This window comes from Syngnathus acus, chromosome 4, assembly GCF_901709675.1.
Source record: "Syngnathus acus chromosome 4, fSynAcu1.2, whole genome shotgun sequence".
NCBI classification, from domain to species: Eukaryota; Metazoa; Chordata; class Actinopteri; order Syngnathiformes; family Syngnathidae; genus Syngnathus; species Syngnathus acus.
The window spans coordinates 5,996,617-6,013,934 of NC_051090.1; the positions used below are offsets into that span (position 1 = coordinate 5,996,617).

The 17,318-nt window shown below is 41.9% G+C and overlaps 1 protein-coding gene across 1 annotated transcript in view; it reads left to right on the top strand.

The window, feature by feature from the left end:
• agbl4 (ATP/GTP binding protein-like 4) overlaps positions 1-17,318 on the top strand; it is a 163,568-nt gene that overhangs the window by 133,617 nt on the left and 12,633 nt on the right. The window contains exons 7-9 of the mRNA XM_037250705.1: positions 12,239-12,328; positions 13,386-13,500; positions 14,819-14,930. Of these exons, the coding sequence (XP_037106600.1) occupies positions 12,239-12,328; positions 13,386-13,500; positions 14,819-14,930 (317 nt within the window). The remainder of the gene's footprint in view (positions 1-12,238; positions 12,329-13,385; positions 13,501-14,818; positions 14,931-17,318) is intronic.

The following is a 17,318-nucleotide window of genomic DNA, read 5'->3' on the forward strand; positions in this document are numbered from 1 at the left end:
TTGTCAGTGTTCTCCTGAACTTAACATGTGAAACATGAGTCACATAATAATCTTTATTTCCCGCAGTGGTGTAAAATGATTATTTAGTCCTCAAGGTTATTAACTTCATACATTTTAATTACGCTTGTGGCTTCTGCAACCAGTCGACAGTAAAGTGACCCTCCCTCTTTCCCTCCATTCGTCCCCACTCACCATGATGGGCTGCATGTCCCCACATAGTATATAAGCGATATGGAGGCTGCCAGCTCTTTTCAAAAAGGTCCTTATCGTTCTCAACAAGCTTGTTTGGCTCTTTGCAGTGATTAGAAACTAGCAATGTTGGACTCCATCAGGCCCTCCAGCAAATGGATGCAAAAGTGAGCCTATACATGTGAATATGCACTCACGCATGCTTCAACCTCAAGCCCCCACATGGCCTTTACTAATGCAAGCGACCCCCAACTACCACCTAAAAAAAAATAAAAAGCTTGAAGCGCCTTTGCTGCGAGTCGTCATGGCAGCAGCCAATGTCACTAGCACGGCCCCTCGCAGCACCCGCTTGCTAATCGCTATACACGTGCTTAAATATTCATCACCAGCGCCTCACCTTTCCCCTTCCTCTTTCACCCCTTTGCACTCGACACACCCCTCGCTCTCACATTGATGTCTTGTTTCAAAATCAGCCAATTGCACTCATAGTATGTTAATGTTCATTTAATGTAAGACGTCCATCGACGTATTAAGCTAATAACGTCAGCAATCAATTGTTGATCATCGGGGTTACGTTCGACACCTCCGTAATAAACTTAATTTTCATTTTGATTCTGATTTAGATTCCTTTAAAAGGCATGTCTGCTCTGTTGACGTGAATGTATGACAACATACCGGAGGCTGGCTAGCATTAGCCAATGCGGGTTATAATGGCGGTGTCAGCTGAGGCTAGTTGACGTGTGCTGAGAATGTTTCTAATTACTGTATATTGTTACAGTTTGTTTACTAAAGCAATTAAAAGAGCAGCAGTGGCCTCTATCTATAGCCCCTGCTATAGATTACGTCATTGTAACTTGAGGTGTTAGCCTCAGTTAGCTAACATTGTGTACTTTAACAGTGACATCCAATTGAATAACGGTACTGTATTGCACAATTTTAAAAAAGGTCTATTAGACATGGCTCCTGAGCATAAAAGTGTGAAAATTGTGATATCCACAATTGTGCAAAATGGATGAATTCAGAATTTTGAGTTTTAGCATTTTTTACAGCTAGCTTAAAGCAAATGTCACGTTTGTCACCCGAGCTCCACAGTATACTTGTGTTTTTCCTTGTGCTCAGTCAAGAAAATATCATGAAAGATGTGTCGTTTGTGCAACAACAACAAAAAGCATGTTGTACCTTAAGCCGTAAACAGTCTTACATGTACATAATCAAGCGTAGAGGCGTCAGTGTGCGTTCCGCCACATGAAAGTGTGCCGCACTTCATTGCTTTGTTTGTCTCTTCTCAAGCACTCATTCGTCATGCGCGTTTAGCCCGCTTTGCATTCTCACCACAACTAAAGAGGCCGCCTCAATGACTCAAGCAACAAAAATAAATGTCACACAGCTGAATTCTTTTCTCTTCAAGATCCTCATCATTTTCAAAGCGTTTCATCTGGGGGCCTTGGTAATAAAAAGCGGTAGACAAATCCAAACCGTGAAATGATTCATCTTTAATTACAAGCGAAATCTAATCTTTTAATTGGATAACAAGACTCTCGTAGCTAAGCAGACTTGAAAGGACCTCAGGTATGTTCATGTTTGTGATTAAATTAAAACGAAAAATAGATGGTCACTATGCATCATGTTTGATTTGCAATGGGAAAAAAAACATATTTTGTTGATTTAACCTAGAGCAGGTCATATACACAAACACAGTTAAAACATTTTATATTCGAGATTAATATCGGCTGCCATTTTTTTTTTTACCACATGACTTAATTGCATTCTCTTTTTTTAATTACGCTGAACGAAGCTTTTCATCAAATTTTAACACCTGACCACTCAGAACATACGAGCTTGCAATTCATCTTTAAGACAAACAAAAAGTAACACTTGTCCGCCCTTGTCAATGTCAACATAAAGCGGCGGCAACACACGCGCACTCACAGTGGCCACGCATGGCATCCATCATTTTTAATGGCGTGCTGTTAATGAGCGTCTTGTTGGGAGGTGTCACTTGACCCCGGGCCATACGCACCGACATCAGTTGCGTACTCTCCACTCGCTCGGGGAGGTCACCGTGCACTCTTTGACTCCAAATGGTTTATTTTAAACCATCGCTCTCCCAAACGCTATATTAAAAATGTATTAGCTTATCTCGGTTGTTCTATTTTTCAGTCGGTAAATGTGATAGTCATCTTAATGTAAGTTTGATCTAATTATTTTTCTCATCACAGATATTCTTATTGCTTGTGTGTATTAGCGCTCGTTGTCGTGGGAACGAATGAATGTTTATTTAAGACATTCTTTTAAAATGTAATGATTACATATAGAAATTAAATTTTCTTTAGCTGAGATACCAAAACGATTTGCTCCACTTTTTTTTTTCAAAATGTGCCATTTTAAGTTTGATACTAAAAAGTTGAATCACTACTTCTACTTTCTGTTTCACACAAATTTCTGGAATTTAACTTAAGTACACAGCGGGAGTACTTTCCATTGTGGAGGCCAAAGGTGTTAACCCCTCTAAGTGTGTGCATGTGTGTGTAGTGTACGCGTACGTGTGTGCTAAGTCATGTTGACTGAAGCTGACAAGCTGCCAGCAGCTTGCACCTGCACACAGCTAGTGTAGATGTTGGCCTCAAACAAAGGGAGGGACCCCACGGAAAGTGTTAGGAGTGGATGACAAAAGATGTGTGATATGCCAAAAAAAAAAATAATATTCGTATGTATGCTGTCTGTGTATGTTCACACTGGAAAACGGTTAGGACAGCAGGAACTGGCGGGCCGACGCATGGCTATGTAGTGACGGGCAAAATAAGAGCTCAGCTGTCACGCTCGGCTCATGACAGCCCCCCCCCTTTTCCGTAACCTGTTGTTGACTTCACACCAAAGCGATGTATTGCAGGCTGGCTGGATGCTGCGTAAAGATCTCGCCGCTTCGACTTGGCTGTGTTGTGTCCATCTCTTTGACAATCTTGTTCAGGAGATGTCAGGGAAAATTTGACTGTGTGCAACCGCCTCGCCTTAATCTGAATTATTGACGTGTAGAGCATTGATAATTTAAGGCGCTCGATCTTTTCTGACAAGGGGGACGCTTTGTGGGAATTAAAAATCAAAGCATTCACTAAAAGAGAGATAGTATGGATTTACCGTGACCTAGTTGTGTGCTGGTGGGGCAAAGAAGCATGGGAGGTTGAGGGAGAGAAACAGATGGGAGAGGGTTAATTGAAGCTGACTTGTGTCGAGGGTTTGTGTGTCCGAAGTTGACACACGCTTGTTGCCCATATGCTCCTGTTGATTCACCCGCTTGCACTTTGGAAGCAAGTTTGACCCTATCGGGTTGAAGTTTGGGTTTGGGCTGAGTCAAAACATCAAATAACCCAACACTGACTTTTGAATCCAGAGCTGGGTTAACTATTTTACCCAATTTGGGTTACTTTTGTCCCAGCAGTTTTATTGTACCTACCGTAGCTTCCGGTGTGCATTGTCCAGCAATGGACATCGGAGTGCTCGGGTCAGTCTGTCTGTCTGGTTGTGTGGGGGGGTGATGTGTCCCAGCTGGCTCACAGTAGACTGGCAGAGTGTTGATCCGAGTGTCAGCGGGACTGGGTGTCTCCTCGGCGAGCCCTCCTCTCCTCCTCCGCTGAGCTGACAGACAAGGTCAGCGACTCATCACGGCCCGTCTCTCCGATCTCCTGACAGCCTTCCCTCAGGGAGTGAAACCACCGACAGACCCCCCCCCCCCCCTGCTCCCTGGCACGCATGCAGCGCCGCCAATTAATATTGCATCACCCTTTTCTAATCTGCTCCCTCTGAGCCCTCCCGGCTGAGGGGGTCTTGTCGGGCGGGCTCACTTCCCCGCCGCCCGACCTCGCCCTTCTCCTCCAATAACGGCCTGAGGAACCGCTAAAAAATGCATGTCTCAATGTTTCTTTGTTTTTAGTCATCGATGCGTCTTCCTTATCTCTGCAGGAGTTTAAATAGACCACGTCTCGTTTAAGAGTTTCACTGCAACTTTGTATGCAAACAGAATGAACTTTATCTCCCGCTGTTATACAAACAGACTGCAGTTTATTGCTTTGTGGTTTTAAACTAATTTCCCCTCCAAAAATTGGTTAATCTTATCATCATTTCGCCTCATTTGGGGCTAGCATCTGCTGCTTCATTCCCATATTGCACAGCCATCTTGTTTTTAAGGCTTCTTTGAATCTTGTGTTTGTATATATATAGATATATTCTATTTATTTATTTATTTATTTATTTTGAGCACTCAAAATTGTCCATCAGTTTGAATGTGCGTGATTTCTTTTTTTATATTTGCCCTTGGACTGATTGGTGAAGTCCAAAGTGGACCCACCTCTCACCCAAAATTAGCTAAGATAGGCTTTAGCTTACCCGCTGGTATAGTGGATGCTAAGACTTTTTTTTAGTGTCAATGCTTTTCAGCAACCGACAGAGAAAATATAGAATTTCTTTTGTGTGTGTGTGCGTGTGTGTTCTACGGATCAGTAGTTTCTGTGAAGTCCTGCTTGTTCTGCAGGTTTGCCCTCACTACAAACATGTCGGCGATCAAAGCAGTTGGAAAAGGCCTGCCACTTCAAACTACGTATCGCCTCACACAGATAAAGCATACGCGCTCCTTCCATCCGAATTCTTCTGCCCACTCGTTGTCATGGCGACCATCCTATCGCAGTCCGCCTCTCGTGCGTGCAGCAGAAATCATTGGTTCAATTATCATTTTAGTGCTCATTTACAGTACGTTGAATTATGTAGAAGTTTGATTTCATGTGAGTGTTGTGATATTGCAATCTGTACTGATTCAGCAACATTTAAATATTCTGTGTCGATAGATTATGGTCGTCTCCCAGTAAATCCTCTGTTCTCTCCCTTCCAGCGTCCCAGGTTTTATTCTTTTTTTTTCTTTTTTTAAGCGAGCATAAAAGATTCGCCCCAACATCCACTTTTTGTTCAGCTATTCCAAAAGTCGTTTCATTTGTGGCGGTAAGCCGAGATGTTATCGCGGATGTTTGATGTCAGCTTTATCTGGGAGTTGCATTAACTACTGGTGTTACGCCGCATTTAAATCCTTTCAAGTTGGCATGAAGTGAGACGGGAGGAATGAAAAACGCCGGATGGGAGAATCACCTTTATTCGTTGAGTTTAATTAAATTGGTTTAGTGATGTGTTAGTTCAACTTAAGTAGGAGTTTGGAATCAGCAGGGTCAGGTAAGTTGCCACACTGCTGATCAACTTTCACATTTTTGGGGGACTTCATTTGCTTGAGTTTTAGCTCATCCCTGCAAAATACATTTTCTCTCAAATATGTGATGTGATCCAATGACAAGAACAACAGTAATGTCCTTAGAAAAGTGATTTGGAAGAAACAACTCACTTTGTTGTTGGAAAAATAACCGCAGTGGCCTTTCACGGTTGATGTCAGAGGGCAGCCATCTTGCGTTGCCACTGTTACTGACAACTTTTCACTGAAAATACTTTTTTCAGTGGGTCTTATACCTTGCAAGAGTCAATTATCGCAGTATCACTGCAAGTCTGCTATTATTCATGTGCAAATAGAATCGATTTATTGAATTTTCATTGTTTCATTGAATAATTTTTTACATTGAGGCTAAAATATAGGTACTCTCTCATATTGCCTGTTATTTTGTTTGTTGTGTCCCAGTGGCCGGTGGACTCGAACGCGGCACTAAGTGGCTGCTAATGGCACAAACGCGGCTGTGGGCTTAAGGTAGCAGAACGCCCATTAGGCCGATATTAACGAGTTAATGGCCTGTTACTAAACTGTGGAATGACATTGTCGCTGCCACCGCCACGCTGACACCCGTAACCGTGCACGTGACCTCGCGCCACGCATACACAAACAAACACACAAGCAAAGACCGCTGGCTGGCGGTGAGTTCTTGTGTGAATTGTGAGGAGTAAAAAAACAAGTAGAATGGAAACAGGAGCCAGCATCCTAATAGACATAGCTGGAAGGCGTGACGGCAGTTATTAAAGTCGGCTACGCTTGTTTACCTCCACTTGGATGCATTGTGCCTTCAAAATTATTTTGAAGAGAAATATAGGACTACGCATCACTCCTGTCTGTTTGTCTGTTGGACCGCTCGCTTCGGCTGATAAGTTTAGTTCCGGATTCTCTACCTTGAAAGTGGTCTCGATTAACTTTGTCCAAGCTGCAAAAACACTGTCGCCATTGAACATGTCATTAGTGAGGAAGGAAAATCACATAAAAGCTTCAAGAGGTAGAGCTAATTTCTACTCAGGTATTTTAAAGACTTGATTATGTGAATTAATGTATCATTTTCCCTGTATTACCCAATTTAAACTTACACTGAGCTCAAACTTTGTGATTGATGATTAGCTTAGCTTGCTTCGAGCGCTAATGGTTTGCTTGGATATTTTAATCGTGCACACAATATATATTTACTGGAATAAATATAATAGTAATAATAAAAGTTGTAGCTCATCATTTAGCTGCAACAACTTTCCATCGTGAATCTCCATTTAATATCCTTTAACAGTTAGCCTAGCTAGCTAGTTTGCGAGCAGCTGTGCCATGAGTGCTCACAAACAGTCTTGCTGTGGTTCAGTGATAGGGCGACACAGTCGGGGTACATCTCTGGGAAATCATTTCTCCCTCGGCTTTCTTCCTATTTGTAACTTGTCCTTTCAAGCAAGACGGCCCTTAAAGTTCAGTGGCCCATTCTTCAAAAAAGCCTATTACTGCCTGCTTGTGATTCTCTATCATGTGGCGCACAGACCAGCCATCCCTCCTTTTTATGTTTCCCTCCTCCCGTCATCTCTTTCTGAAGCCATGAGACGAGACGTGCTTGGAGAAAGGCCTGCGACCGCCGCCTTGAAACCGCCCGCAGCCTCCGCCGCCTTTGTGCAAGGCGTCTGGCTAAAAAGGATCCATTGTTTTTGATACTTGACAGAGCGCCGACTTTGACTCTCTTTCGCTGTATCTCTGTGTGGCCCTGCCAAGACTGCCTCTCGGCATTAGACCTCTCCAATGCACCGCAAGAGGCCTTTGAAGATGACACTAACAACAACTGTCGAGCGCATACGATAGCTCCATCTTTCCTGATATCTTTCGGTCCTCACGGTGTGTTGTTTGATAAATGGATCTGATTTGTGTCGTTAAGCAACGGGCTGACGCATTAAGGCGCCGTCTAATGAGAGTTCAATGAGATCCAATACATGCGCAATCAGAAATTCTGGCTTTACCAAGATAATACATAATGTGCTTATATTATTGCTTTGCTCTTCGTAGTATCGTCTTCATTTTTCTCCATTGCCCTTCGTGTCTTCTATGAATTCCCTTGAGGTTGCCAATTGCCACAAGCACACTGTTGGTAGTGCTCTTTCCAAATAGATTTGAAATGTCTTTTTTTCTGTTGTATCCTTCTCCTAACGGATACTGTGGAACAATGAGATCCTCTGATGCTGTGAAAACTCTCTGGGCCATGTAAGGAGTGGCTGCAATAGTGTCAAAGCAGCTGAACTTTATTTGGACTTATTTAGAGGCCCTTTGAGTGGTTGAAGGCGTATGTTGCATTATTATTTAACATCAATTCATTCTTAATGTAGCCCCTTCGCCAGTTATAAGTGGGTGTGCGCACTTTTGCAAACTCGTTATTTTGGTTGTTGCCCTTTTCCCAATCCTGTTGTACAATAGAGGTGATAGGTCATATTAACTGTGTCTTGTTTTCTTGCTGTCTTGCTAACAAAACAGGGGTGTGTAGACTTTTACAATCTATCCACAGTTGCTTTGAAACTCTGTGTCAATGTCAGACAATGTCAGTCACAACTTTAATTCTTATATTAGGTGACATTTGAGACATAACCATGCCTCCACCTTTTATTATTAGCATAATTATAAAACCTTTCAGCACAGCTTCCTCCTGCCGCACGGATGCGCCTCTGCCGCCACCACCGCATTTCCCTTCACACCCGCCCCTCGTCTGTGACCTCCGCTGTCATCACAGGCGTCCTTGAAGCGCACAAATCTCTCCGTTTCATAGTGAGCAACCATAAGGGGGCTTGATTGCAGCAAATTGATCCAGAATATCACTCTGAGCTTTTCATCTCACCGCCTCTTCATCTCTACTTAAGAAGTCCGCCATCACTTGTGTTTACATGCCGTCTGTTCGAGGGTTTCCTTCTCAGATGCAAACACCCTCCCCCTCCCCTGTCTGGTTCCTTTAATTCTAACCCTTCCTCTGTATTCTGATCCTTTATAGCACTTCTTATTTTACATTTCTCAGTGGGTGTCCTTGAAGTGATGTCATCCATCGGACGAAGGGAGCCTTGGAGGAGGTTCACGGATCTCACGAGGCTTGTCCCGGTTCGCTCAGCTGGGCAGTAATCTGAGTCTCGTGTGATTCCAAGGCTCTGTAGAAATTCAGCGACGGGGAAAATTTACAGCTCAGGCCCCGTCCTCGATGCGATGCACTGAGCAGGAGGGGGGTGGCCAAGCATGTCTTGTTGCCGTCACTCCAAAGTGAGGCTAATTTATTGCAACGTAAAAGACGCCGAGGCCTTGCTTTGTGACTTGCAGTAGAATTTGGCATAAAGCTGTGGCCACTATGGCATCGTGTTTTTATTGTATACATATTCTCCAAGGAACATTTATTCTCCTCAAACCATTCCAAAGACTTTCAAGTTTTTCTCTTCCATCAACTTTAGTCTTATTATGCAGTTTACGAGTTGTGGGCTTGTGTCCTTCAAACCTCCAATTTTTTTTTTTTTCTTGTACTCTGACAAAAGGGTGTTTTATGTCTTTAAAAATGTTGAACATGAGAGAAAATGTCACAATACCAGAGTTGTAATGAAGTGCAATGTTGCTGTTCTGTATTCAGGTCTAGGCCGGTCAACCGCTTCACAAAAACGAGGACACAAAACTCAGTTAATTACATCACGTCACACACAATTCATGAACGCGAAACCCGAAAGTTCCATGCCTAGCTGCGGCACACAAAAAGCTGACCAGCACATTGAGAAGTGACCTTCAGTATGTGTCACATTTATGTATTTTTTTTTCCTTCCACGGCCACTTTCCTGCTCTATGCCAATTTGCATATTTATCAGAGCTGATCGTACTTTGACATGCTTTCATTTTTTTCTTGCCGCTCGAGATGGAGCAGTAATGTTCCGTAGAGTGCCACACGGGACAATAGCAGGTGAGAATTATGCTGAGTGGGCATAATTTGAGTTTCTGCTGCTTTCACTCACTCGGTCATTGTCGCAGCCCTCCCCTCTGCATAAACTTTCACTTCCCTTTTTCAATTTTGAACTCCTCTTTTTTTTTTCTTCACACAGCTCACAGTCAAAATGGTTCAAAAACATGTTAAATGTGCACTTTTGCCATTTTGCTGTTAAATCGCAATTTGAACATGACTTGTGTGGACTCAAACAAATGGTCTCCTTTCATAATAACAAAGCACTTGTGCAATTTCATCACTTCCGAGGCAAGCGCAGCGGGGCAAAGAATTAATTTACACCAACGCTGACAAACTTGTTTAACTAATCCATTCATCAACAGGAAATTATTCTGCAACTACCATCAAGTTATCATTAATGTCGTTTATCAAGGGAAAATGTATGCCAGATGCTAATTTCTGCTGTTCAAACTTGCACATTTCCTGCTTCTTCAACATGATACAGATTTATATATGCCAAAGATGAATAGACTTCTTTTTAAAAAACCTCATCATTAAACAAAAATAGGTTCATTTACAATAAGCTCCATTTATTAAAATGCAGTTCATGCTTGGGCCTGGAAATATTCACACTCTGATCACCTAAAGTGATTTTTTTTAATTAACTGAAAGAAATTGTCTGGCGATAGGAATGAAAAATATATTATTTCTATTTTTTGTACTTGTTTTTGTTTTATAACTGCGCTAACTCTCTGGGTGCTGAAGGTAGTATGCAGCCTAACAAGTTTAGTTAAAAAGTTGTTTTTGAAGCTTTTAATCAACTATAAAAAAAAAAAAGTGTCAAATAATTAAAATTGTGCTTTAAGTTTTCTGTATTATTTTTATTTTAGAGACAATTTAAAAAACGTTGTAACTCAAAAGTTGACTTATGTAAAAAATAATTATAATAATTTTTGGGCTTAACTGTATATTATGAAATTATTAACCACACCCTTCCCAAATGGGAACCCCCTGTTGACTGATCTTGTGTGCCACCTACAGGTCAGCAAATATTTCAGCAGTTCTTCGGTTTAAATTGACCTTCACTTTATTTGCTCCTAAGCCAAAAAACATTCCATATTGTAGTCCATCTGTCACCTTTGGGTGTTGAGTTGCCTATGGAGGAATGCGTCTTCATTTAGAGCTACAATGCTTGGTTGGGCACAGCCGGAAACAGAGCAATGCACACAGACAAGCTATAGAAACATAAAAAACACAAGTGGTGCATTCGAGAAACCCCAGAGGAGACATTGTGATACACTCACACACACACACTGCAAATTCAGTCCCACTACTAAAGTTTGAGTCACCTCATGATGACAAACAATTGCTTAAAGTTTTGCTCAAAGCGACCAAGCTATTGATAGTATCTCCAAAAACTCAAATATCAAGGCTCTTATGGTTAGCGTATGTCGCAAAAGCACAAATTATATAACTGGCAACCCCTGGTACACCCCAACGACACCACAACTAAACACTAGAAAGTAGCTGTAATGTGTGTCGCCTCACAACTTTGTGTTCTCCGTTTTACGGTGATGAGCAAAGCTTTGCGCGGTGGCGTAGTCTCCTTTGTGTTCCCGCATCAGAGGCTCGTTTGGTAAGCTCGGGTCGAGGCCCTCGTATAAAATTTCGATGCGATGGAATTTCACAGACGCCGAGTTCCCAACCGCGGCTCGGAGCTGCGAGCGCTCACATTTACGGCAAAAAAGCTTGGCCCTGCTCTGCCGCGGCTCCTGAATGGCAAAGCCATTTGTCTCTGTGAAGGGCAAACAGGGGGTGAAAAAAGTGCAATAAAATCTAAGAGAAACTACTTAAATGGAGAAACGGGGTTTTTTTTTTGTTTTGTTTGTTTACTACCTCTCTCGGGCCTACACACAGACACACACTGATGTTAAATTGCAATTAAGGAGAAGGACAAGTGCTTAGCGTATAGCTAATTAGCATTTTCTCCGCTCAGCAAAAAGAGGCGGGAGAATCAATATGATATTAAGTTTGTGTATAGCAATGAGGCACACATCCACCGGCATCAATTAGCAACAGATTAGAGCAGAAAGACTGGCAAGAAAATAGCAGCTAACACCTAGGTGCTTTCGACTTTTAGCCATGTTTCTAATTGAATTTATTTTCACCCTTTTTTTTTCCGAAAACAAATACTTGCGCGAGCACTAAATACAATATTTTGAGAGAAAAAATACTTGGAAAATTCTAATGTTTAATCCACAAAATGCTGGATGAAACTACTTTTTTTTCCCCCCCTCACTATCAAAATAATATATTTTTATTTGACTATATTGAATCCAAACTTTTTGGGTCATTATCATCCTTACATTTCTTTAATGTGCTGCGTGCAAGAAATTGCACATGCAGTTCCACTGCCTTATGATTCAAAAGTTGGAAAAAAAAACTATTTAACCAGTCCATTAATCAACCGGAAATTATTCTGCAACTACCATTAAGTTGTCATTAATGTCGTTTATCAAGTAAAAAAAAAAAAAAAGATGCCAGATCATTCCTGCTCTTCCAAAGGTGCATGTTTCCTTATTCAACATAATTAAAATTTAGATCACGAAGGAATACATTTACATTTATTCAACAAAAGTTATATAATCCCATTCCGGTCAAATTTTTTCATCATGTAAAGTTTTCGTAGCCTATGGAGGACTTTTTCAGACTTTTCTTTCTTATCATTAGCAGTCAAAGAGAGACAAAGAGAGCTGGTGATGCTTTTCAAACTCCACTAGGCGACGTATGTCCAAGTTGAATTCCATCATATAAAAATAATCTCAATGTTTCCGAGCTGGTAGTTGACTAGCATGCCTGTGCTTTTCTGTCTTTCTGCACCGTAGAGCAGCGGAGTAGAGGAAGAGCGAAGAAGTTGGTGTTCCTCACGGCTCGCGTTCACCCCGGAGAGTCTCCTGCCTCGTTTATCTGTCAAGGTAAGCTCCTGTTCTCGTTTGGGGAGTGATTGAAATGCTGTAACGCTGGTCTCTAAGGAGTTTGATGAAGCCAAGAATTTCATCAGCCAAATGTGCAAGTAAGAAAGTAAATGGCATTGTAAATAATGCTTGTTTGGCATCAAACTGCAGTGGATCGCTACAAAGAAGTATTAAGGCAGCACTGGAAAGGGAAAAATGGGAATATATCAACATAGTGGCCCTTACTTGTGTCGGTCTGAATTACTCATTGTGTAGGTCATCCACTTAAAAAGAAGATCCCATCTAAACTTGGTTGCTAACCAAAACAGCAGCCGTCCTTTTTTTCCACAGTTGGGAAAGTTAGGAAACCCATTTTTGTGTTTGTTTTGGTAATATTTCATTTTCATTATTACATTTTTCTTATATAATGAGGCAAAATTAATTTTTTTTTTCTGTTATGATGCTGTCTTTAATCTTGCAGAATTTTCACATATGCTAATTTTATGACTCCGTCAGCACTGACTTTTTCCCTTAAATATTTTGTAATGAATGAAATGACTTGAAATGAAGATTACTGTATGTTTCACTCAATATTCCTTCATATGTGACACTTATGGACCAAAAAGCTGTACGAATGTCTGTTTGTGTATATTATTGTTACATATAATCTGAGCGCCTCACGGCCAAATGATGCATTGTTTTGCCTCTTGAGCTTGCTGTGCTCGCAACTAATAAAAGAGCTTGAAACATTTTTGCACCTATGGGAAATTCTCTCCTTGAAAGACAATTTCTGCTGGATTTTTTTTTTTGTTTACGACTTTTTGCTACCAGCCGCTCTGATCCGACTCAGGTGAGGTGGCAGGCTTCACTTTTGACTTGTTTGCCTTCCATACTGCACAGTTGTGTTTCCGGCGCCATCTAATCCATACCGGTGCTGCCTAGTTTTAACAGTGGGCCCTCTGTGTCCTTCACTCGTCTTTTGTTTCTTAAAAAGTCAATTAATTGCACGCCGGGGTTGTCTATCAATTGAAGTATTTTTCACAATGTGCATGTGTGTGTGTGCAAATATGTGTGATAGGTTTGATTGACTTCCTGGTGAGCCAGCATCCTGTAGCTCAGCTCCTGAGAGATTATGTGATCTTCAAAATCGTCCCCATGCTGAATCCCGATGGAGTGTATCTTGGCAACTACAGGTACCCACACACACAGACACAGAAACGCAGAGTCCCGGCTGTACTAAAGCAAAAACACAAAGCCATTAATTCCCAATTTCAATGCGAATGTAAATTAAATACAGCTCACATATTCCACGGTTTTATTTCCCGCTACTTGAGCTAATATCCTCTTAACTCCACCTTCAGGGAGCCTAATGAATTCATAGAACTCACAGCAGTGCATTTGTTCAGATGGTATGTGGCCGTTGGGCTATTCTCTTTGCCCGTCCGCAGTCTCCTCCCCTCTGTCTTTTTAACACCATCGCTGCAGCTCTGTAGGCATTCTTCTGCCGTCCATTCGCTCCTCTTTCCCTTCTTCATAATTGCCTTTTACTTAATGTGCTCAGCCGCAGGAATACTAATGCGTGCCGAGATAGCCATCGAAATGTTCTCCGTGTGCGTTTGTGAGTGACATCTGGTGGCCGGACGCTCACACTGCATGCAAAAATATTGGGAGTCTGCAGTGGTAATCAGTCATTAGCTGTGATTGGTAAGAACCTGAGTGGGTTTTTTTTTTTGTGAGCTCACTTCCAAAAGAGAGCGGTGATAAGCATATTGACAGAAGGTGACGTGTGATAGGCCGCACCTCACCAATCACACACGGCGGATTCCTCACAAACACACCGTCGACTCCGGCGGATCAGATGGTGGTGCAGAGTGGACGGCGATGGATGCATGCGGAGCCAAAGAATCAATGGCAGTTAACCTGGAATGAGTATTTTGTTCACGGCCGGCTGCTCGGCTCATTTGGCTGTGCGCTTTCAGTAACTCCCGTGTGGCTAACAGCTTCCGTAAATGTCAGAGATACAGAGGAGATACAAGATGACAACAAACAAGGGCAGCTCAGAGAGCACCTATAAATATAGCTCATCATTGTAAGCTGTCGGTAATGCTAAGGACGGCGTTTTCGATCCTTGATTCGGGCCAAGGCACAAAAAATAACATTGGTCAAGAAATGCTCTAACAACACAATACTTGTTTGAGCCGTAACTGGAGCAATGCACTTCCTGGTTCACTTGTCAAGGTTATAGATTTAAAGATTTTAACCAAACCAAATGTCCCCAAAGATTTGCGATTAGTGTATTTTATGTGACAGAAATCTCATGCAATAATGATGAGCTCATCTTTATTTTCCAAGAAATTCACATAATTATTGTGTGACGGCCTTGACTTATTCTAAATCACAACAGTGCACTTTGCGAATTAAAAATAAATGTGATAACCGAAAAGTTGATCTGTGTGTGTTGTTGTTTTTTGTTGTTGTTTTTTAAAAAAAATAAATAAATTATTTCCGCAGGTGTTCACTCATGGGTTTTGATCTCAATCGCCACTGGCAAGACCCCTCCCCATGGGCACACCCCACACTTCATGCTGTCAAACAACTCATTTTGGAAATGAGCCAAGACCCGGTGAGTGTTTGTGAAGAAAAAAAAAAGTGCTTAAATGTGACCTTGGAGCCGACGCATCCCATTCCTCGAGCTTAGCCAAGTACGGTGTGCCGTCTCCCTGCTTGGTTCAGCAGGTTTCCGCCAATCTCGTTTGCGCTCGTGTGCTTGTGGGGTGCAAGATAAGCTAGTCAGCACCTCCAGAATGTCAGCGTGGCTCTCTTGACCATTCCTAATGTTTTACTCAAGCAAGTTTCTTTGCTTTCACTTGCTACTCGCCCCGCCTCTCTCCGATTAAAGGGACGCTGTCAAAGGGCGTCTACGCGGGCCAGGTTTTTTTATTTTCTTCTTTGTTTCTTTGGTAATTATAAGCAGAGCAGCAGGTTGGTGGGATTACTGAAGGTCAGTTAGTGTCCTGGGAATATTCTACCCTTTTGTACACTCTTCTAAAGCTGATAAGGGGCGGGACGAGGGGCAGGCCAGAAATGGGGTGAGGTGCGAGGCTGGCATGGCGCAGATTAACCTTTTTCCCCTCCAGCGCTGACACTGATCGATAAACTCTGTCACGGCGGCGGGATCCACTTATTGCTGTCATTCACACCCGCTGGCACAAACACAACCTTATTTATCATTTATAATTGAAAACTTATAATTAACAAAATAACAATGGGAAAAATGAAATTGAAATGATTTTATTTTGCAAAAGTAACATTAAAAAAATAAAAATGCATTGAAAAAAAAAAAGAAATTTTTTTGCCATAGCCCACAATGGAAGAAAAATTAAATTGGATTTTTTTTTTACAAAAATCACAACATTGAAAAAATAAAAATAATTTGGAAAAAAAATACAACATTTTTTGCCATAGCCCACAATGGAAAAAAATTCAATTGAATTTTTTTTTTTACAAAAGTAACATTAAAAAAAATAAAAATGCTTTGAAAAAAAACAAATTTTGCAATAGCCCACTGCAGCTAGATTTTTCCATGCATGGCAGGCCTAAGACCACCTTTGCCAGGGGGTCATTTTAACTCTTTTGTGTTTGTCATTATGTGTGTCAGTTTACCATTTTAAACTAACCCGCGGTTAACAGTGTAGACACCTTATTGCCATCTTCTCTTTCTTTCTGTGGCTAATCACCTCTACAGCCTCCTCCATGACTCCCTCATAATTGCCTCTTCATGTCTGTCGGTCTGTCTGTCTGGCAGCAGCCGGTTAATCCCATTAGAAGCTCTACTCACGTGTGAGGCTCCCTAATGCCAATGTCAATGACAAGTGCGCTGCCAGGTGGCCTCGGTGCCGCTGCCCTCCATTCATGCTCATTTCACACGGCGGGCACAAGGTCCACCCGGGCCGGGAGCTCCATTAACAGGAGATCAGCAGCAGTTATGGCAGCGCAATTGGCCAGAGTTAACGAAAGCCCGCCCTCACTCGCCGACAAATCAGTTTATTGGTCAAGTGAGGACGATGGGTGCGAAAAAAGTCCAATTTTCAGGTAGTTTGTCACGACGCAAACAAAACGGCCAAAACAAAACCAGCTGGCAGTGGAGAGATTGATCTCCGTCCGATGTGTGTCTCTTGACTCAGATATTACAGCAGCATATTACTGCACCCCCCTCCACGTGTACGCATCCACAAATGATGAGGCAAATAAATAAATATATCACTTACTGCGAGAAAATAACGGATGGTCCCGCAATTCCTGCCAGAAGGCAACAGGTGGTGTTTGACAAACTCAATTCTTGAGTCAGCCATGAGACTAAACTAAAAAAAAAAAAAAAGACACCCTCAGAAAATCACATTCTGGGTTGGGTTTTGTTTTTTTGACCATGACACATTCTCCCATGTGTTTATGCCATTTGCTTGAACCTTAATGGCAAAAGATAGGATTGGCTTAAAAACATAAATACTTATTACCAAATATGGCAATTAGGAATTAAGGCATCAGTGCAGTTTCAAAAGCTAGCACGCATGATTTTGATGAAACTACTTTGCAGGCTATTATCCTGTTGAAACCCTGAGAAAAGCACCGGTATTTATTTATAATACTTGTAAACATCCCAGTCATAGCTCTCATCAGCTTCCATCTGAAGGCAAGCTGTTTGATGAAATTCCATCATTTACCATCTGCAGCTAAGCGTTGGTCAGCAGTGGGAAAAAAAAAAAGTGGCCAATGGAGTCAGTGATGCAAGGAGCTATAATCTGTTTCCAAAGTAGCGCCTTGTTTGTTTTGAAAGAGAGAAATGGAGAGGGATAAAAGAGAAAAGTGAGGGTGGTGGGGGAGAGAAAAAAAAACAGAAAGACGTCCGGAGAAACAAATGGACCCATCTCGTTGGTAAAGCATTGCTTTTCCAGCTCATTTATCAAATGCAGAAGAAGAATTCTGTTTGATTGGCTGATTACCAAAAGCATTC